General features: G+C 46.0%; 1 protein-coding gene across 16 annotated transcripts in view; it reads right to left on the bottom strand.

Annotated features, from left to right (window-relative positions):
- The window catches only part of LOC100021259 (uncharacterized), an 88,418-nt gene that overhangs the window by 45,444 nt on the left and 23,749 nt on the right, over nucleotides 1-19,225 (bottom strand). For all 16 annotated transcript variants that reach the window (XM_007499264.3, XM_056805721.1, XM_056805714.1 and 13 more), the window contains 10 exons: nucleotides 18,635-18,753; nucleotides 16,830-16,940; nucleotides 11,888-12,060; nucleotides 10,915-10,988; nucleotides 8,748-8,884; nucleotides 8,131-8,255; nucleotides 6,354-6,522; nucleotides 5,738-5,950; nucleotides 3,395-3,556; nucleotides 713-862 (listed from right to left, as the gene is read on the bottom strand). In XM_007499264.3, coding sequence (XP_007499326.2) covers nucleotides 713-862; nucleotides 3,395-3,556; nucleotides 5,738-5,950; nucleotides 6,354-6,522; nucleotides 8,131-8,255; nucleotides 8,748-8,884; nucleotides 10,915-10,988; nucleotides 11,888-12,060; nucleotides 16,830-16,940; nucleotides 18,635-18,753 — 1,433 coding nt within the window. The remainder of the gene's footprint in view (nucleotides 1-712; nucleotides 863-3,394; nucleotides 3,557-5,737; nucleotides 5,951-6,353; nucleotides 6,523-8,130; nucleotides 8,256-8,747; nucleotides 8,885-10,914; nucleotides 10,989-11,887; nucleotides 12,061-16,829; nucleotides 16,941-18,634; nucleotides 18,754-19,225) is intronic.

Raw genomic sequence — 19,225 nt, 5'->3', positions numbered from 1 at the left:
TTCACTTTAAATTTTCCCTGTGAAGTAGTTTGGCTTCTCTGGATCTGTAATAAGCTTGACTTTAGCTCTTGTTTATTTTCTTCATCATCATCACCACCATTGTCATAATCACCATAAAAAATTCTACAAGGACTGCTTACTAGAGTCCCTGGCCTCAGAGAGTTTAGGGTCCCATTGCAGAACAGGTGATAGCACTACTACCACCATTCTGTTATTTGTCTTGATGGACAGAAGTGACCTTAGAGGGCTCAAAGAAGCAGATAATCCAAAATTCACGTCCTTCACCTCACTACTAGTGTGGGCAAATAAACAGATGTACTGTTCTCCCATCTAGCTCTAAGTCCATTTCTGGGGAAGAATAGAAGGGGTCCTAGAAGGATCAGGAGAATGAAGAATAAAGAATCAACCCGGACCTGTGCAGAGAATCCCACCTATCCTCCACCCCCACCTCTTATCATTATATAAACAATTGTGATCTTAGCTTTCATGGACACAGAAGGAAAGACTAGTCAAGTAGATGATTCTGTACTGGTAAAGGCTTTATAGAAGATTTGGGTTTGAAGCCATGTGCTAAATCCTGGGAGACAAGGTATTCTGGGCAACACAGGGATGGCGAGAATGGGGCAGGTTAATTTGAGGATCAAGCTACAGCCCACTACAATGGGATTTTCCCCCACCTGGATCCCCTTCAATAGAAGTATCTAGACCTCACCTGTGCTGGTTCCCATGGCTGCTTACTGATGGTTGAGAGGTTGGCTTCCGTGAGATTGTCCCACAGCAGGAAGGAGCTGGGGATCTGGGGCACCAGTTCGGGGGGCACAATCTCCACAATTCTGGAAATGGGCAGCGGGTGAAGGACAATCTAGGAGGCAGGAGGAGACAGATTCAGTTGCTATGGATGTCACTGCTGTCATCATGCTACTCCAGTGACCTTGCATCTACCCATGGTGGCTCCTTTGAGATCTCACCACCCATTCCTTCCATGGCCTCATCTGCCCCAAAGGGGTGTGTGAAACACAGAGGATGAGGGACTTGCCTAAGGTCACATAACAAGTGAGATGTCAGAGCCAGGACAGCTGTGTCTCCCGACTCTCTGTTCCCCAGCTCCTACCATTGCACTCACCAGCCATCCTCAATTTCTCTGGGGAGGAAAAAAGACCCACAAACAAAAACTTTAGTTTCGTAAAAAAAGAGGTTATGCAAGGAGTTGGATGAGAATAGGTACCTTTTCAGTCACCAATTAAATCTTGTGTGCCTCTAGAATACAATTTGTTGCTAGTCATCTAATCAGTTGGCCAACAAATATTGGTTGAGGTCATATTAAGTAATATACATGGTAATGAAGAGAATGATAATTAATGAAGATAGGCTTTCTGGAAGAAGCAGGCTTGAAATATCTACTCAAAGTAGAGTCTAATGGAAGGAGCATTGGAATAGAGGCAGAAAAACGTGTTTTAGTCCCGACTGCTCACAATTTACTTTGAGCCCTAGAACTAATCACTTTCTCTTTTGAGGGCTCCTCTGGAGAATAAGGAGATTGGTTGGGCTATCTCGAAAGGCCCTTTTATCTCAGATATTCCATGTTCTATGTTCTACTTAACCAATGAATCAATCAACATGTACTTAATATGCATCACTGTGACAGAAATGAAATAATCCCTATCCAATCACAAGCAGTTTATATTCAATTTCAGGATACACGAACCAGTATAAGTGTATGTAGAATAAATATATCCATAATAAATACAAGGTAATAGGACAGCTGGGGAGCACAGAGTGTCAGACCAGGAGTCAGGAGGACCTGAGTTCAAATTTGATTTCAGACACTTCTTAGATGTGTGCCAATGGGCAAGCCTCTTAACCCAGATTATCTAGCCCTTGTCGCTCTTCAGGCTTAGAATTCAAACTTATATGAAAGGCAATGGCTCAAAAATAAATAAATGAATGAATACAAGGTAGTTAGGGAAAGAGCTTGCCAACAATTGGGAATTAGGGGGAAATATGGGAATCAGGAAAAGTTTCATGTAAAAAGGAGTGCTTGACATGGGTCTTCAAGGACACAAGATGTTCTCTGAGCCCTATGAGAATCACCCCCCTCTCTAGGCCTCAGTTTCCTTATCTGTAAAATAAAGATGCTCAACTAGATGGTCTCTGAAGTCCCTCCCAACTTCAAATGTATGTCCCTATGATCTACTATTTTATGTTTTCAGATCTGATCAAGGCTCTGGCATTTTATGTTCCCAGCCAAAGGGCTGTCCACAAGGCAAAAGAGAGAGGCTTTGGAAGTTGCAGATTGGGTCACATGTCTACAGAATTTAAACTGGGAGAGACCTTTGTGGTCATTAGTCCAACTCCCTCATTTTACCCAGAAGGAAACTGAGGTCAAAAGAAGTTATTTGTCTAAGGACAGGCTTGGACTCAAAAACTTAGTAAGATTCAAGCTCAAGTCTTCTGATTTCCAAACCTTCCTGGGGGAGATAACTGGAATCCCATTATAACTCAACTGGTAGCACAATGAAAGGATAATTAGACAGGTAGGTCCACTAGTATATCAAGTATAATGCCACATAACCCAGTGTCCCCAGATAACGCTAATGCTTCAACCTAGGGTTCCATTTGCTGGTAATTTGGGTGAAATCACAGGAAGACAGATGGGCACACAGCAATGGAGGATAGAAAGAGATAAAGGTAGAAATGGTGACAGAGATGAGAAAGAAAGAGACAGGGATAGAGACAGAGATAAATACAGAGACAGAGATATGGTATGTAATCCCCCTTACGATTCTATTTGACTATTTCTCTATTCTATCTGCAAGGCGAGAAAAGAAGCTTCTTGTGTCACAGGAAGGAAGTACTGGACACTAGATACGTAAGAGACCTTTGTAGCCATTCTTCTTATTTTGCAGTTGAGGAAACCTTACAAAAAGATTGAATGATTTACCTAAAATCCCCCAGGCAGCGGAGCCTTGATCTAAACATATATCTTACCCATTATTTCTTTAATGTCTCTAAACTCAAAATGCCCAGCTCTTCCTCCTACCCCACCCAGTACTCTCAGTCCCTTTGGGTAAAGCTAGACTAGACTAGACTGGAAAAAAAATGCTCTGTGGATCTATCACAGATGCCAACACTGTCCTGCTGGCATTTCTGTCCTCTAGTAATGAGGGTAAGGGACAACTGATTCTAGCTAGTTCCAAGTCCCTCAGACTTGCCCGGCTGGAGAAAAGCCAGCTGAGAGTATTCTCCCTCCCAGATTGAGTCTGCTGCCAACAAGCATTCAGCCAAGAGCATCACCCCCAGACTCCCTCTGCCAGGGCATGCTGAGCTGAGATGTCAACCCAATTTTAATCCTATCAGAGAAGACCAAGCCAGTAGTATCCCCACCCAGACTTACCCTGTCAGTGAAGACCCTCTTCAGATAGGTGGGGGCATCTCGGAGGCCGCAGAGGAAGGTGGGAATGCTGGCAAGGTGACTGGCATTCTCAGCAGAAAGGGCACAGAGGACAGAAGAGGGTAAGCCGGGTACCAGGGATCCCAGTGTCTCCAGTTTGTCAGCCTGTGAAGACAGATAGATGGGGGAAAGAGGAGGACGATATCTTCAACACAGGCACAAGTTGGCCCTCTATGGCTCATGCCCCACCAAGTGCCCGCTTCACTCATGCTGGAACTGGCAACAAGGCATGGCACAGCTTCTGCCTGCAGCCTTCAAAAGCCAGCAGGGAGCCAGGGGCAAGCAGGATTACTGGAGCAAGGGCAGGAAGGGAGTGTATGGGGTGATTCTTTGAGCCAGGTGATACGGTAACACTACACTCTCCCCAGAGCCCCCATGATACAATCTTGCACCTGCTCCTCCTGCCTGGCTCCCTTGGGGGGGCACAAGGGAGGCTGAGCTCACTGTTTTCCTTAGGTCACACTCCTGGGCTCACCCATCCACAATCTTTCTCTCCTTCCAGAAAATGTACACGATCTGCTGCTTCCTCTAGGCAGCCTTCCATGATTCACCTCCATCCCAAGGCTCTCTGCCAACATCTCCTCACAGCTTATATCATCTGTGATTTGGACTCTCAGGTCCCCACTTTTTTCTAGACTTATTTTTATGTGTGTACATAGACACAGACCCAAAATACATACAGAATTGACAGTAGCCTTACCAGGAAAGGCTTTAACCACCAGGGTCTCCCACTAGATGCTATAGCTGTTTTAGTAATAATAATAAGTGAACATTTCTACAGGGATCAAAGGTTTGTAGAGTATTGTGCACATATTTTCTCATTTGATCCTTGCAGTGACCCTGGGAAGTCGTGCTTGTCATTATCCCCACTGGGTGGATGAGGAAACCGAGGCTGAAAGATAGTGGTTTGCCCAGGGTAAGTCACAGCCAGTAACTCTGAGACAGGATTTGAAGTCAGCTCCTAATTCCTGGAGCTAGAGAAATACTGGCTATATTCTTCCAAGGCCACCTATCCCCCATGCCATCTATCCTCTTCAAAGGGCTCCAGCTCTGGTAGGAAACCCTCTGAGGGAAACTGGCTCCGAAGAACCCTTTCCTTCTCTGACATCCCACAGCATTTAGTATCTGAACCGATAGTCTAGCCGTGCACTCACTGTTCAGTTTTCTCTAGACCAAGAAGTCCCTTGGGTTCTTAGTCTGGAGAAAGGGAACGACTAAGGTTCTTCCTTCCTCGGTTTCCCTGAAAGGCCTACAGGATTGGGAATATGATTAGGGTCTGGAGCCTTAGTAATAACTGGTTTAAATAATGCTAATGATAGCATCTATGTAGAGTTCTGAAAGGTTTGCAAATGTTTTGCAAGGATTAGCTCGCCATCCTCACAACAGTCATAGGAGGCAGATGCTCATTTTGCAGATGAGGAAACTGAGACAGATGAAGGTTAAATGACTTTCCCAGAGTCACACACAGTCTGCATTTGAACTCGGCTCCTCCTGATTCTAGGTCTAGCACTTTATCCGCTCTGTCCCCAGCCAATCCATGAATGCAAATGGTCAAATTTAGAATGAAATGGAGTGGAACCAAAATGGGACAGATGGAACTAGGTGGAACTTAATGGAACAGAATAGATTGGAATGTTTGGAGTTGAATGGGATATGAAATGAGGTGGGATAAAGTGGGATGGGATAGGATGGGATAGTGTGGGGTGGGATGGAATGGGGCAGGATAGAATTGTTTCTTTCTTGTAGAAAACTGATAGCTCTGCGGTCTTGGGTTTTTTTCCCAGGGCCTGGAGAGTAGTGTGTGTAAAAGAGAGAGACCATTAGAGACAGAGTGAGAGAGACAGAGAGACAGAGATGGAGGGGGAGAGAGAGAGAGAGAGACAGAGACAGAGACAGAGACAGAGACAGAGACAGAGATGGAGGGGGAGAGAGACAGAGAGAGACAGAGATGGAGGGGAGAGAGAGACAGAGAGAGAGACAGAGATGGAGGGGGAGAGACAGAGAGACAGAGAGACAGAGAGACACAGAGAGACAGAGATGGAGGGGGAGAGAGACAGAGAGACAGAGAGATAGAGAAAGACAGAGACAGAGAGAGACAGAGAGAGGGACAGAGGGAGACAGAGAGAGAGACAGAGAGGGAGAGAGAGCTATGGAGGGAGAGAGAGACAGACAGAGAGAGAGAGACAGACAGAGAGAGACAGACAGAGAGAGAGACAGAGACAGAGACAGAGAGAGAGAGACAGACAGACAGACAGAGAGTCTGGAAAGAGTTAAGCAGTCTCTTACCAAGAGCTGCTCAGCCGTCAGTTTGGACACCAGCCCGTAGGCCTGGCCCTTGTCCCAGCCAATGACTCTTCCCAGGGCTTGCACTGATGCAGCCACATCGTCCTCTGACAGCATCATGATCTGTCCTGCAGTCAGGCCCACTGCCTGCTGGCCCAGGGCAACAAGGATGCTCTGGTTAAATGCCGGGATCTCGCTCACAAGCAGGGTGGCCAACTAGGAGAAAGGAGAGACCATCTGTCCTTACGGTTACTGCCCAGATCCTTTGGGCACAGGCTTTGGCATGAAGGAAGAAGAGACAAAGTCAAGACTTCTAGACCAAGAGTGCTGCAAGGCCGGGAGTCTAAGGAATCTCCTGACTTCTCAGGGGAAAGTGTCCTAAGCAAGGAGAGATTCTCATCTTTTTAGGATGAAAAACTGTCCTCTCTCCCTTTGGAATATCCGGGAAGCCTACTTTCCACGTGGCTAGTGACTTCCAGGCTTAGAATGCCACACTGCCATGGATAAGGACACAGTGTCGATCCTGCTAAAGGACTGCAACATAGAAGCACAATTTCCCTGCCACAGACTGGATCCTCCTCACCAGACCCATCCCAGCCAAGTGAAAGGAGCCCCTCACCCGCCGGGCAGGGGGCAAAGGGACCCTCAGGCCCCAGGCATCCGGGTCAGTCCTATTGGAGGATCCACAGTTGTCATTCAGTCTCTTTATCACCCTCCACAGGGCCTCTTCCCCGAGGAAATGGAGGGCAGAAGCCTCCAGTGAGAAGCACAGAAGCTTGTCTGGAAGCCTGTGGGAAAGAAGAGGGGCAGGTGAGGGCAAGTGGTGGGGAGGATTTGAGCTCTCTCAGGGGCAAGGAGCCTGGTCTCCCTAACCCACAGGCTCTTTTTCTTAACCCTTATCTTCTGTCTTAGAATAAATACTAAGTCGTGGTTCTAAGGCAGAAGAGTGGCAATGGGGGTTAAGTGACTTGCCCAGGGTCACACAGCTAGTAAGTCTCTGAGGTCCTGTTTGAACCCAGGACCTCCTGTCTCTAGGCCTGGCTCTATCCACTGAGCCACCTTGCTGGTTCCTACCCCAGACTCTTTAACAGTTTTTGTGTGTGTATGTGTGTGTGTGTGCCCTGGACCCCTTTGGTAGTCTGGTAAATCCTATGGGGACCCTCTTCTCAGGATGATATTTTTCAATGCACAAATAAAATCCACGGGATTACAAAGGAAACCAGTGATCAGGAAATACAGATGCAATTTCTCTTTGTCCTTCAGGTTCCCACACTCCCTGCAATGTGTCCACTGGGAGCCCAAAGCTAAGAAGCCAAGCTGCTGTAGATTGAAGAAAAGAGCCATAGATGACTAGAGCCAAGAGAGCAAAGTTCAAATTCCAATTGTGGTACTTCCTCCCCAAATGATTTAGGGTAAATCCTCCAGCCTCTCTATGCCTCAGCGTTCTCAGCAATAAAATGTGAGGGTTCTCCAATGCTGTCTAAGGCCCCTTCTGGCTCTAGTTCCTATGATTTTAGGAATGAAGTAAATTCTCTGTTATCTACACCAAAGGACACACCTGCTCTCTGGGGCTAGCTTTGTGTCACAGTGGTTAAAGTGCTGGGCATGGAGTCAGAAAGACCCCAGTTCTAATTCAGCCTCATGTACTTCCTAGCTGTCCCTTAACCTCTGACTCAGTTTCCTCCTCTGTAAAATGGGGACAATAATAGCACCTACCTCCCAGGGTTGTTGTAAAGATCAAATGAGATAATAATTGTGGAGCACTTAGATCCAGTACCTGGCACTTAGAAATTGTCATAGAAATGTTGTGGTTTCAGTCATGTCTGACTCTCTATGGTCCCATTTGAGGTTTACATGGCAAAAGACTGAAGTGATTTGCTATTTCCTTCTCTGGACCATTTTACAGATGAGGAAACTGAGGCAAACAGGGTTAAGTTACCTGGCCAGGGTCACACAACTAGCAAGTGTCTGAGGCAAGACTTGAACTGAGGAAGATGATTCTTCCTAACTCCAGGCTCAGCATGCCATCCACAGTGCCACCTACAAATGGTAGGTATTATTATACCCAAACCCAGATGTCTTCAGAATATATCACATGCTTAGGGGGCCAGATGGATTTATTTACCTTCTGTGTTATATATTATTCTGGCTAATACCAAAAAGGATCTGCTTTCCTCAAAATGGGGAAAGGGGACCAAAGTTTTTTGGGGGGGAGGAAGAATTCAGTCCTGAACTCAACATTTCCTATATTTTCCAAGTCACCCACAGAAAATAGCCTGACTTGGGTAAAGAGCACAGGACTTGAAATCAGAAGACTTGAGTTCTAATCTTGACTTCTAGTGTAACCTTGAACAGGTTTTTCTCTTTGAGACTCCATTTCCTTCCCTTCCCCTTACTCCAAGATGGTGAAGTTGGGAGTCTTGGCCAGAAGAGCTGAAGTGAGTAGCCACATTACATTCCTGGGAACATCCTGCTGACTGAAGAGCTGGAGGCTGTCCTGCTGAGAAGCCAGGGTCTGCAGCTGGATAAGGACACAAAGCCAAGAGGAGCAAAATCAGAAAAACCCTTCAGAACCCAGATAACTCATCTAGGAAAAGCCAGGAACAATCTTATTGAAATCAGGCAGCAGGACTAACAGAAAGCAGGCACTGGGGCCAGGAGGTTCTGAAATTCCTCTGTCTCCCTTTTGATGTGGGAGGTAGAGATGGGGCAAGAAGAACAAGAAGAAGCTCCTTGGGAGAGAGGAGAGGAAACTATAGAGGGAGAAGGAAGGAAAAAAATAACAATAGGGATGAACCACAATTTTGATAAATGACTACTAGTGTAGTCTGGGTAGCCTGAATCAGCTACAAGCTAAGAAATTATCCCCAGGAGAAGTAAAGGCAGAGGTCTTTGGTTTCTACTTAGTACCTCTAGGTGATTCAAGCTCACATCCAAGCTAAGGGGGGCTATCCATCTGTCTGGTCCCCCAAGGGTTTGGGTCCATACTTCTTGGCTCTGGGAAGACACTCACCAATTGCTGGTCATAGCCCAAGAAGTCACGGATGTCATCAACACTGCTTAGGTGGACATAGGGACCCAAGTAGGCTGAGAACCAGCCAGGGCTGAGAGGATCACTGGGATTGTAGCATCGGGGTCTGGACAGAGTTCCTGGGGGATTGGCCATAGAAAATCATCAAAACAGGGGCATGGATGAACTCTTACGGCTAAATGGAGTACATGGTACTGGGATAGGGGGAGCCCCAAGAGAGACCTTCAAATAGATGTGGGCTGGAGCCAATTTAAACTGACTCCTGAGAGTCAGATGCTAAATTTTCAGTGAAAAAAATCTACAAATAAGTGCTTGATTTAATGTTTTGTTGATTGCCCAGACTTAAGAAAATAATGGAGAAAATGTAAATAATGCATATTAAATTTAAAATTATGCCGTGGACAAAAAATTGGAAAATGAAGGGATGTCCTTCAATTGGTGAATGGCTGAACAAATTGTAGTATCTGTTGGTGATGGAATACTATTATGCCCAAAGGAATAATGAACTGGAGGAATTCCATGGGAACTGGAAAGACCTCCAGGAATTGATGCAGAGTGAAAGGAGCAGAACCAGGAGAACATTATACACAGAGACAGATACACGTGGCACAATCAAATGTAATGGACTTCTCTACTAGTAGCAATGCAATGATCCAGGACAATTCTGAGGGACTTATGAAAAAGAACGCTATTCACATCCAGAGGAAGAACTGTGGGAGTGGAAACATAGAAGAAAAACAACTGCTTCATCACATGGGTCGATGGGGATATGATTGGGGATTTAGACTCTAAACGATCACCCTAGTGCAATTATCAATAATATGGAAATAGGTCTTGATCAACAACACATGTAAAACCCAGTGGAATTGCGTACTGGCTACAAGGTGTGGAAGGTGGAAGTGGGGGAGGGAAAGAACATGAATCATATAACCTTGGAAAAATATTCTAAATTAATTAATTAAATAAAAATTTCAACTAAAACTAAAATAGCATTTATAAATAAAAAAGTATGCTATGGAGGAGCAGGTGGGTGGCTCAGTGGATAAAGAGCCAGGCCTAGAGACAGGAGGTCCTGGGTTTAAATTTGTCCTCAGACACTTAGCTGTGTGACCTTGGACAGGTCACTTAATCCCAACTGCCTAGCCTTCACTAGTCTTCTGCCTTGGAACCATTATTAGTATTGATTTTAAGACAGAAGGTAAGAGTTTAAAAATTTTTAAGTGTATTTTGGGTACATTGTCCCTCTCCCCAGTCCATTGTTAAACATTAATCCGCACACTCCTGCCTTCAAATCATTCCCTTTGACCCATCATAGAGCTTAAAACTCCTCTCATTGGAAACTTTACTCTTTGGGCTAAAATATTGAAGATCACTCTTATATGTAAATCTTAGAAGTAACTTATTAACCCCTTAACTCAAGTGGTTTATCAAATTAGGACCTATGATCTGATACAGAGGGAAGGGGAAGAAGAGAGAGGAATAAGCATTTATATTTTCAGTTATTTTTCAGTCATGTCCAACTCTTTGGGACCCCATTTGGGGTTTCCTTGGCAAAGATACTAGAATGATTTTCCATTTCCTCCTCCAGTTCATTTTATAAATGAGGAAACCAAGGCAAGAAGAATTAAGTGACTTGCCCCAAGTCATACAGCTAGTTAAGCATCTGAAGTCAGATTTGAACTCAAGGAATTGAGTCTTCATGACTTCAGGCACAACCCTCTATCCACTGCACATACCTAGCTGTCCAGGCATTTATATAGCACCTACTATGTGCCAGGCACTGTGCTAAGCACTCATTTGATACAAGTCACAACCTCTGCAGATCTAAGTTTCCTCATCTGTAAAATAGAATAGTCTACGTTAGATGACCTTGGAGGTCCCCTTGGGCTCTAAATCTGAAGATTCTATCATTCAGCAGAGTAGGATACCCAGAAGACATAATGTAAACAGTTTGGGGTGGGGGCGAGACAGAAAGAGCTGAGGTCAGTCTGTGGTTGGAGAGCTTGGGGCAACAAAGATGGCAGGCTTGGAAGCCATTTCTGGCTTTCTCACAGTTTTGTCTGGGACTAGCCCAACTCTCCTATTCTTCCACCAGGAAAGCTTCCCTGGGCTCACTAGGTCCATCGATCCACACACTTGGAGGGCTTACCCGTCAGGAAGGAGTAGATGTGATGGTAAACCTCTTCTTCTCGACCCTTCAGGATAGATGGACCATTCCTCACGCTGAGGGTGAGAATCACAGAACAAAGAAAATCTGAGGTGAGCTGGAAGGGACCTTAGAAATGGTCTAGTCCAACCCAATCCTCTTTACTAGTGTCTGACCATTCTTCCTCTTTGAACCCATCATGCGATGTGGAACTCACTACCTTCCAAGGCATTCTGTTTTATTGAATGAGCGTCATCAGTTATTGAATGTGGTGGTTCAAGCACTGGCTTTGGTATCTGAGAACTTGAATCCAAATCTTGTCTCTGCTACTGCCTGTATGACTTTAGTTCTCCTTGTCTGTAAAATGGAGTCAGACTAAATGGCCTCCATGGTCCTTTACAACCTAGATATGTGATCCTCAAATTGCTGAACAGTTCTCATTTTTAGGAAGTTTTATATTTTGACCAATCAACTCATCACTAGCATTTATTAAACACCTGCTGAAGGGGAAGCTAGGTGGTTCAGTAGACTGAGCGGTCACAGGTTCAAATCTGGTCTCCAACACTTCCTAGTTGTGTGACCCTGGGAAAGTCATTGAACTCCCCTTACAGTTCTTCTGCCTTGGAACCAATACTTGGAACAAACCAACGCAGAAGAGCAGTAAGGGCTAGGCAATGGAGGTTAAATGATTTGCTCAGGATTACACAGCTAAGTGTCTGAGGCCACATTTGAACCCAGGACCCCCCATCTTTGGGTCTGGCTCTCAATCCACTGAGCCACCCAGCTGCTCCACGTCCCCTAAATCTAAAGGCTTCAATGGTCTTCTTGACCACTGTCCTCTGAACAGCACCAATTTGTTCATTTCTTGCTAACTAGAAGAATCTGGACACTATATTATCCCATGCATGTTCTGTTGCCATCCTGCCACTGTTCTCCCTCCCCTTCACTTGCACCTTGCCAGAGTGGCAAGACTCACATGGCTTGAAAGGCTGGACAACTGGTGTTCACTGTAGGGAGGAATTCACTTTGAAGGAAGTAGAAATAGAATAATGTTCGTACATCTGTCCATGTGCCCACAGAGACGCTGCCATTGGTCAGCAGAGAGAGGCTAGTCTCCACAGCCTCCTTGGTCCCATTCGGTAAAGGTTCCTGAGAAGAGAGAGGCAGATGGGCATAATGGACCTGGGCATCCTGCCCCAAATGGTGGCCAAGGATACCCCGACCCCCCTCCACCCCATCCCGATGGCTGTCTGCCTGGAGAATGACCAGGGGGTTTGCCGGTCAGCTCCACACTTTCGGGCTCCTGTCTCAGGATAGAAGGATGAGATTTCAGACAGTCCCTGGAGTGTCCAGAGGCTCAAAGTCCTGGACTTTTGCCTTAGAAAGGTAACACTAAAATGGGAGGTGCACTGAATTTGAAGTCAGCATATGGAGCTCTGCCACTTACTCTGTGCCACTACGGAATGTCGCTTCCTCTCTCTCATCCAAGGAATGAGAGGATGGGACTTCCAAGGTCCCTCACCTTCCCTACATTTATCATCCAGTTCTCCTAATTGAAGTAGTTTGCCCAAAGCCCCAAAGGTAGTAAAGGCAAGAGCTAGCTTCTGCTGCAGATTACTTCCAAATCCAATGTTCCTTCTTCCTAGTCTAACTTCTCTGGTCCATTGAGCTCTGTTTGACTCATTTCCAGGATCCTCCTGGGGATCCCCAAGAGCCTGTGCTAGAGTTATGTAGAACAGGAGAAGACACAGTCCCTGCTTCTTGGGAACCCTGCTCTTGGGATCTTTGATGGTACAGAGTTGAGGCTGCTAGATAAAGTGGATAAAGTGCTAAATCTGGGATCAGGAAGAGGTAAGTTCAAATCCAGCATCAGATGCTTACTGGCTGAGTGACTCTGGGCAAGTCACTTAATCTCTATCTGCCTCAATTTCCTCACTTCTAAAATGGGAGTGATGGGGATGTGATTGGGGATGTGGACTCTAAATGATCACCCTAGTGCAAATATCAATAATATGAAAATAGATCTGGATCAATGATACATGTGAAACCCAGTGGAGCTGTGCGTCGGCTATGGAAGGGGGGAGAGGGGAAAGGAGGGAAAGAACTTGAATCTTGTAACTATGGGAAAATATTCTAAATTAATCAAATAAAAATTTTCAAACCAAAAAAATAAAAATAAAATGGGAGTGATGGGGGAGGGGGCGCAGCTAGGTAGCTCATTGGATTGAGAGCCAGGTCTAAAGATGGGGGGGTCCTGGGTTCAAATCCTACTTCCTAGTTATATGACCCTGGGCAAGTCACTTAACCCCCATTGCCTAGTCCTTACCACTCTTCTGTCTTGGAACCAATACACAATATTGATTCCGAGACATAATGTAAGAGTTTATTTAAAAAATAATTAAAATACAATGGGAGTGATGGGGGGGCAAGTAGGTGACTCTGTGGATAGAGAGCCAAGCCTAAAGATGTGAGGTCCTGGGTTCAAATATGACCTCAGACGCTTCCTAGATGTGTAACCCTGGGCAATACTGCTCTTCTGACTTTGGAGTTGATATTTAGTATTGCTTCTTACCTAGAAGGCAGGATCTTAAAAACAGTAAAATAAATTAAAATGAGAGTGATGATAGGAGCACCTACCTCTCAAGGTGATTTAAGCTCAAGCGAGAGAGTATTTGCTCTATAAATGTTATGGTTATTAACTCTGTCTATTTTGTGTGTGCAGCATCTTCTATCCTTAATTGTTTCATGGATGTCGGCTTTAAGTGGTCACAACTCGCCTCCTCTAGGAAGTCCTCCCTAGCACTGGGTACATGGCTGGCATTCCATCAACATGATTAGAGAGTGGTTGGGGTGGGAGTGGAGGGATATTGTGAGTGGTTGCAGCGCCCCCTCTGCACCCCATGAAGTAAGTCACCTTCAATCTCCCCCACACCTTTCCAGTGGTAGGCTGGACCACAGGGCTTCGGCTTTATTCCTGACTCTAATACTGGACCCACTGTGTGCCTGACTCTTTCTCTCTCTCCGGACAGTGGATGGAGGGGGCCTGCCAGGGGCTGGGTAGGGAGGATGGGAAGTCACGGAGAGCAGGAGGCTCTAGGCTCTTAGCCCGGGAGTTGAATTGCTTACATGGTGGAGCAGGAGCTCAGGGAACCCAATTCCCTGCCCAGTGCTCCCCAGTGGGCCCATTTGCCAAATACCAGCTGCTAGGTGATAAATGGGCCCTAGGGGGTAGTCGAAGGCTGGTGATGAGCTACAAGAGAGGGCCTGGGAAAGGAGGTGCCACCACACAGACAGAGGGGGAAGCTAGCCTCAAGAAGGCTCTTTGGAAACCCAAGAGGAAAGGATGGGTCCTAGGGAAGAATGGTGAGGTATGTGCATAGACAAGCCCTCTCCCCGATGTCTGGTGGGAGTTGTGTGTGGCTGTAGCTGTCTATGAGTTGTAACCAAAATCGTCATCTTTTGAGGTGTTTCCTTGCCTTCCAGGGTATAGAGCTTAAGGCATGATGTGTGGATCCAGCTCAAGCCTTTGAAATGGACGTTGGCAGGAGGGATCCAGGGCACTGATCTCAGAAAGGAAAGAGGGTGCCTTTGGGGGGTGGCTTCTACATTGGTTTGAGTCACTCTCCATGAGAGATGATGGGGTAAGGGTGACTGGTGTTACTTTGGAAGTCAATCAGGAAGATCTGGGTTTCAATCCCACCTCAGATACTTACTAGCTATGTGACTCTGGGCAAGTCACTTAAGTCTCTGAGCCTCTTCTCTAAATAGTAAAAGCATCTACTTCACCAAGTTATTGTGAGGAACAAATGAGAAAATGCAAAATTTAAAGCACTCAGGGGCAGCTAAGTGGCTCAGTGAATTGAGAATCAGGTCTAGAGATGGAAAGTCCTGGGTTCAAATCTGGCCTCAGACACTTCCTAGCTGTGTGACCCTGGGCAAGTCACTTAACTCCCATTGTCTAGCCCTTACCACTCTTCTGCCTTGGAACCAAAACATGTTATTGATTCTAAGAAAGAAGGTGAGGGTTCAAAAGAACAACTTAAAGTACTTTACAAATGTCAGTTAGCATTGTTCTGATTTTTTTGAGGTGATGGCTATCCTGTCCTATTTTGTTGTTGTTGTCATCATGTCTGACTCTTTGTGGCCCCGTCTGGATTTTTCTTAGCAAAGATACTTGAATGGTTTCCCATTTACTTCTCCAGCTCATTTTATAGATAAAGAAACTGAGGCAAACAGGGCTAAGGGACGTGCCCAGGGTCACAAGGCTAGTAAGTGCATGAGGTCTGATTTGAGTTCAGGTCTTCCTGACTCCAGGTCCAGGGCTCTATCCATTTACCTGGTTAGCCTTTCTATTTGCTAGCCAGAAGGTCAGAATGAAGGGGAGTGGGGCTACTTAGATGAGAAGACATCTCATTAGGGCCCCCTTCACACCCACCAAGCTAAGCCTTCCCCATTGGCTGAGAGGGAGCAAGAGAATGAGGGAGTTCTAGACCCCAGGTAGCTGAGCCCTGGAATGCAGGAGATGTTCCAGGAGGACAATCATTATTCGTTCTCTGAGGGGACCACAAGGTCTTGGTGTCCCAAATGAGGAGACGTTCATGAGCCACACGAGGCAGATTCCCAGACCAACTAGGTAGAAAAGCTTAGAACATTTAGCCACGACCCAGACTGGGAGTAGGTAGAGTTCTGTTCTTTATACTTCTAATGACCTTATCCTAGTGAATGACTTCAGAATTGGAAGATTGACCTTTTCCACTTTGCAAACAGACTGTGGAAATATACTCTTGCAGTCTGGAGGGAATGGTAGGAGAGAAACATGGAGGAGAGGCCAACTAATGTACCACTAATGGTACAGCAATAGCTGTCCCCTAATAACAAGGCTTTAGAAGTCATGAAATGCAAGCTTTGGAAGTAGGAGAAAAGCCCCCTGAGTAAGTTGCAAAGAAGAGTGGTTATCCTAGGACATTGGCCAAGAAATCGAGAGAGGTCCTCTTCTGCCTTGGAACCAATACTTAGTGTCAATTCCAAAAGTTTTCTTAAAAGAGGGGTGGGGCAGCTAGGTGTCACAGTGGATAGAGAGCCAGACCTAGAGATGGGAGGGTGCTATGTTCAAATCTAGCCTCAGACACTTTCTAGACACTAAGTGACTTTGTGCAAGTCCCTTTACCCTAATTGCTTAGCCCTTACCACTCTTCTGCCTTGGGACCAATACTTAGCATTGATTCTAAAACAGAAGGTAATCAAAAAAGGAATCAAGAGAAGTGCCAAGCCTAGATCTGGGCCCTTTATAACCTTCTGCATTCACCCTACACCCTCCCCACACCCCAACCTTAGAGTACAGTGTAGCAGAAACAGCTCTGGATTTGGAGACAGATAATCTGGGCTCAAATTATGATTTGTCAAGTCCCTTCACCTTTGTGGTCCCATTTTCTTCATCTGTAGAATGAGGCAGTTGGACTAGACAGACTCTAAATTCTCCTCTGGAGGAGTCTGTTATTTTAAAAAAGACCACAGAGAGGGGGGCAATGTTTAATGGAAAAGAATGGATGTCCTAGTATCATAGATCCAGAGCTTGAAGAATCCTCAGTGGTAATTTAGTCCAGATCCCCCACTTTATAGATGAACAAATTGACAACTCCAGATGTCCAGAGATCGTCATCATGGGACCAGAGATTTAGTGCTGAAAGAGAACTTCCAGGAACCCAACTCTGCCCATTTCTGTTATTCATAGCTTGCCCATAGATAATGCCAAGCTGATCACAGAGAGGTCTTGGATTTCCCTCACACCGGTCTCCATCCTCTCTGTCCCACAGTCAGCCTGGGCTTCCTAGGATTCTAAGAAAGTGGGAGGATGCTGGAGAGTCCAGCGAAGGGCCCAAGTTCAGCCACCAGTGGTGGAGATCAGAGCCGGTCCTTACCTGATTACAGAAGCTCTTTGGAAACTCTCCCAACGCTGTCTCATTTAAGGCACCCTTGGTGGCTACAAGCTGAGCCAACTGCCTCAAAGTGAGATGGTCCAGGGCTTGGAGCTGGGGACAAGCAAAGGGGAAGATAGTAAGGAGGCTGGGCCAAGACTAAGCCAATTTGGGCTATCCGCATGTTTTGGAGAGAAGTGATTGATGAAGAAAGAGCCTCTAGGTGGCACCAAGTTACAGGCACCAAACCAAAACTGGGGAAGAGTCAGCTTAATGACTTCTCTCAGGCAAAGTCAAGGTGAATCCCTTAAATTGGGACTTTTCACTGGGGAAAAACTTGGTATGTTGGGCTCAGAATAACTCCTAAACCCAGTTCTAGACTGACTCCTATTTCTAGTTGCGTTCTGAGACTTTTAGGGGGGGCAAATGATTGAAATATATTGTTTACTCATCTGCAATTTATGGGCTTAGATACTTGTCTGGGGGTCCTCAGAGGTTTAGTTGTTCCTTCATGGCTCCATAACAAGTCTAAGGCAAGACTTGAACCTACAACACCTGCCTTCTATCCACTGGACACACTACCTACCCCTTGTTTGGAGACCTAACTCCAGGCAAAGACTGGTACAAGTAACTGGTACAAGTCTAAGCCCTAAGATTGGGCATAGACTGCCCTCTAAACCTTCCCAGAGAGCCTTAACTCCCACCCTGGTCTTAGCTCTAACTCTGGCCAGACTAATAGCCAAGCTAGAAACTCAATCCTATCTCAGGTTGTAAATTAATCCCTGAAGCTGAGGCTAGCCTTTTCCACTGCCTCCATTATCAGAGAACCCGAGTTTAGCTCTGGTTCTGCCACCTGCACGTCTTTGGGTAAATCATTTAACACCCCCTGGGCCAGTTTCCTCATCTGTAAAGTGAGGGAGTTGGCCTAGATGGCCTTTGAGGTCCTGTCTCTCTCTAGCTCTGGGATCTCCTAATCCCAGGTCATGACTGACCTCTAAACTGACCTCAGATTTATATGCAGATCGGATCCCAGAACAGCCAAGCCCTCAGGTCTTGGGCCCTAACAGGAAGATGGCCTCTAACTATGGCCACAGGGTGACCTTCAACTCCAGCCCCAGACTGACTCTAGCTCTGGCACCCAACTAAACCTTGGCCCAAGAGATAGCCTTAACCCCAGCCATGGCTGAGTCCTGAGTCTGGATCTTAACTTTTTTTTTAACCCTTCTGTCTTAGAATCATTACTTATTATTGATTCCAAGGCAAAAGAGCAATAATGGCTAGACAATTGAGGATAAGTGACTTGCCCAGGTGTTACATGGCTAGGAAGTAAGTAAGATCAGATTTGAACCCAGGACCTTCTCTCTTTAGGCTTGACTCCCAATCCACTGAGCCACCTAGCTGCCTTCTTCACTCACTTCTTAACCTGGTCTTACACTGATCCTAGCACCAGACTAACTCAGAATGGTTTCTGTTTCCAGATACCAATTGATCCCTAATTCTGCAACTCAGGAGACCTAAATCTGACCAGTGCCTACTCACACCACACTCATTCTGTTCTCCCACCTCACTTCCAGTAGCACGATGGAGCAAAAACAGCCTTGGATTTGGGAACAGAGGACCTTTAGGGACTGGCTCTAGTGGAGACCTTCAGTGAAACATTGATCCTGATTCCAGGGACCGGAATCAGCTGTCAAGTCCCAGGGTGATGGTTGGTGACCACTGTGAAAGCTTGGCTCCTAGGAACAAGCCCAACCTTAAAACCCCAAAGTCCCTTGATTGCCCTGTTCATTCCAGGAACTAAGACTTACCCCATCAAACTGGGAGTTGAAAGCAACCAGGTCCCCATATGTGGCATATTGGCTAAAGTGGCCAAGGTTGATGTCCAACCAGGCTGCACTGCTGTTCATCTCTGGAACACAGGTTAACCCTGACAGAGACATGGCATATCACCTGTGGTCCCTCCCCAACTGCTTTGGGGGAGAGCCACTCCGGCATGGCATTCATCCATTGTAGGACATGCAGGGTGGGATACTGGCAATCAGCAGATGCGGCAGAGATGGGCATGGGGTGATGGTTAAGGGGACAGAAAAGGAAGGGAGGCCAAGCTTGGGGACTGATAAGCATCCATCCAGATCTTCTCTAGCCATTTCTACCACATATGCTCTGATTGCCTCCTCTGGCACCTTTACTTTTTGTTTTCCCCATTTTCCATCCCTTTTCTTTTCTACGTTCTCTCCCCACCAACCCCCAAGCTCTACTATGTGTTTCTTGCTATGTTTCTCTCCCTACTTTGTATCCCCTTTTGCTGTCTCACCCCAACCCATTCATTTTTTCTTCTATTCTATTCCCTCTACTGTTATTTTCCACCCTCAACCCTCTCTTTCTTCCAAACACAGTTT

This window comes from Monodelphis domestica, chromosome 7 (assembly GCF_027887165.1).
Source record: "Monodelphis domestica isolate mMonDom1 chromosome 7, mMonDom1.pri, whole genome shotgun sequence".
NCBI classification, from domain to species: domain Eukaryota; kingdom Metazoa; phylum Chordata; class Mammalia; order Didelphimorphia; family Didelphidae; genus Monodelphis; species Monodelphis domestica.
Note: the sequence above shows the minus strand (reverse complement) of the source record. Positions and strands in the feature narration are given on the sequence as shown.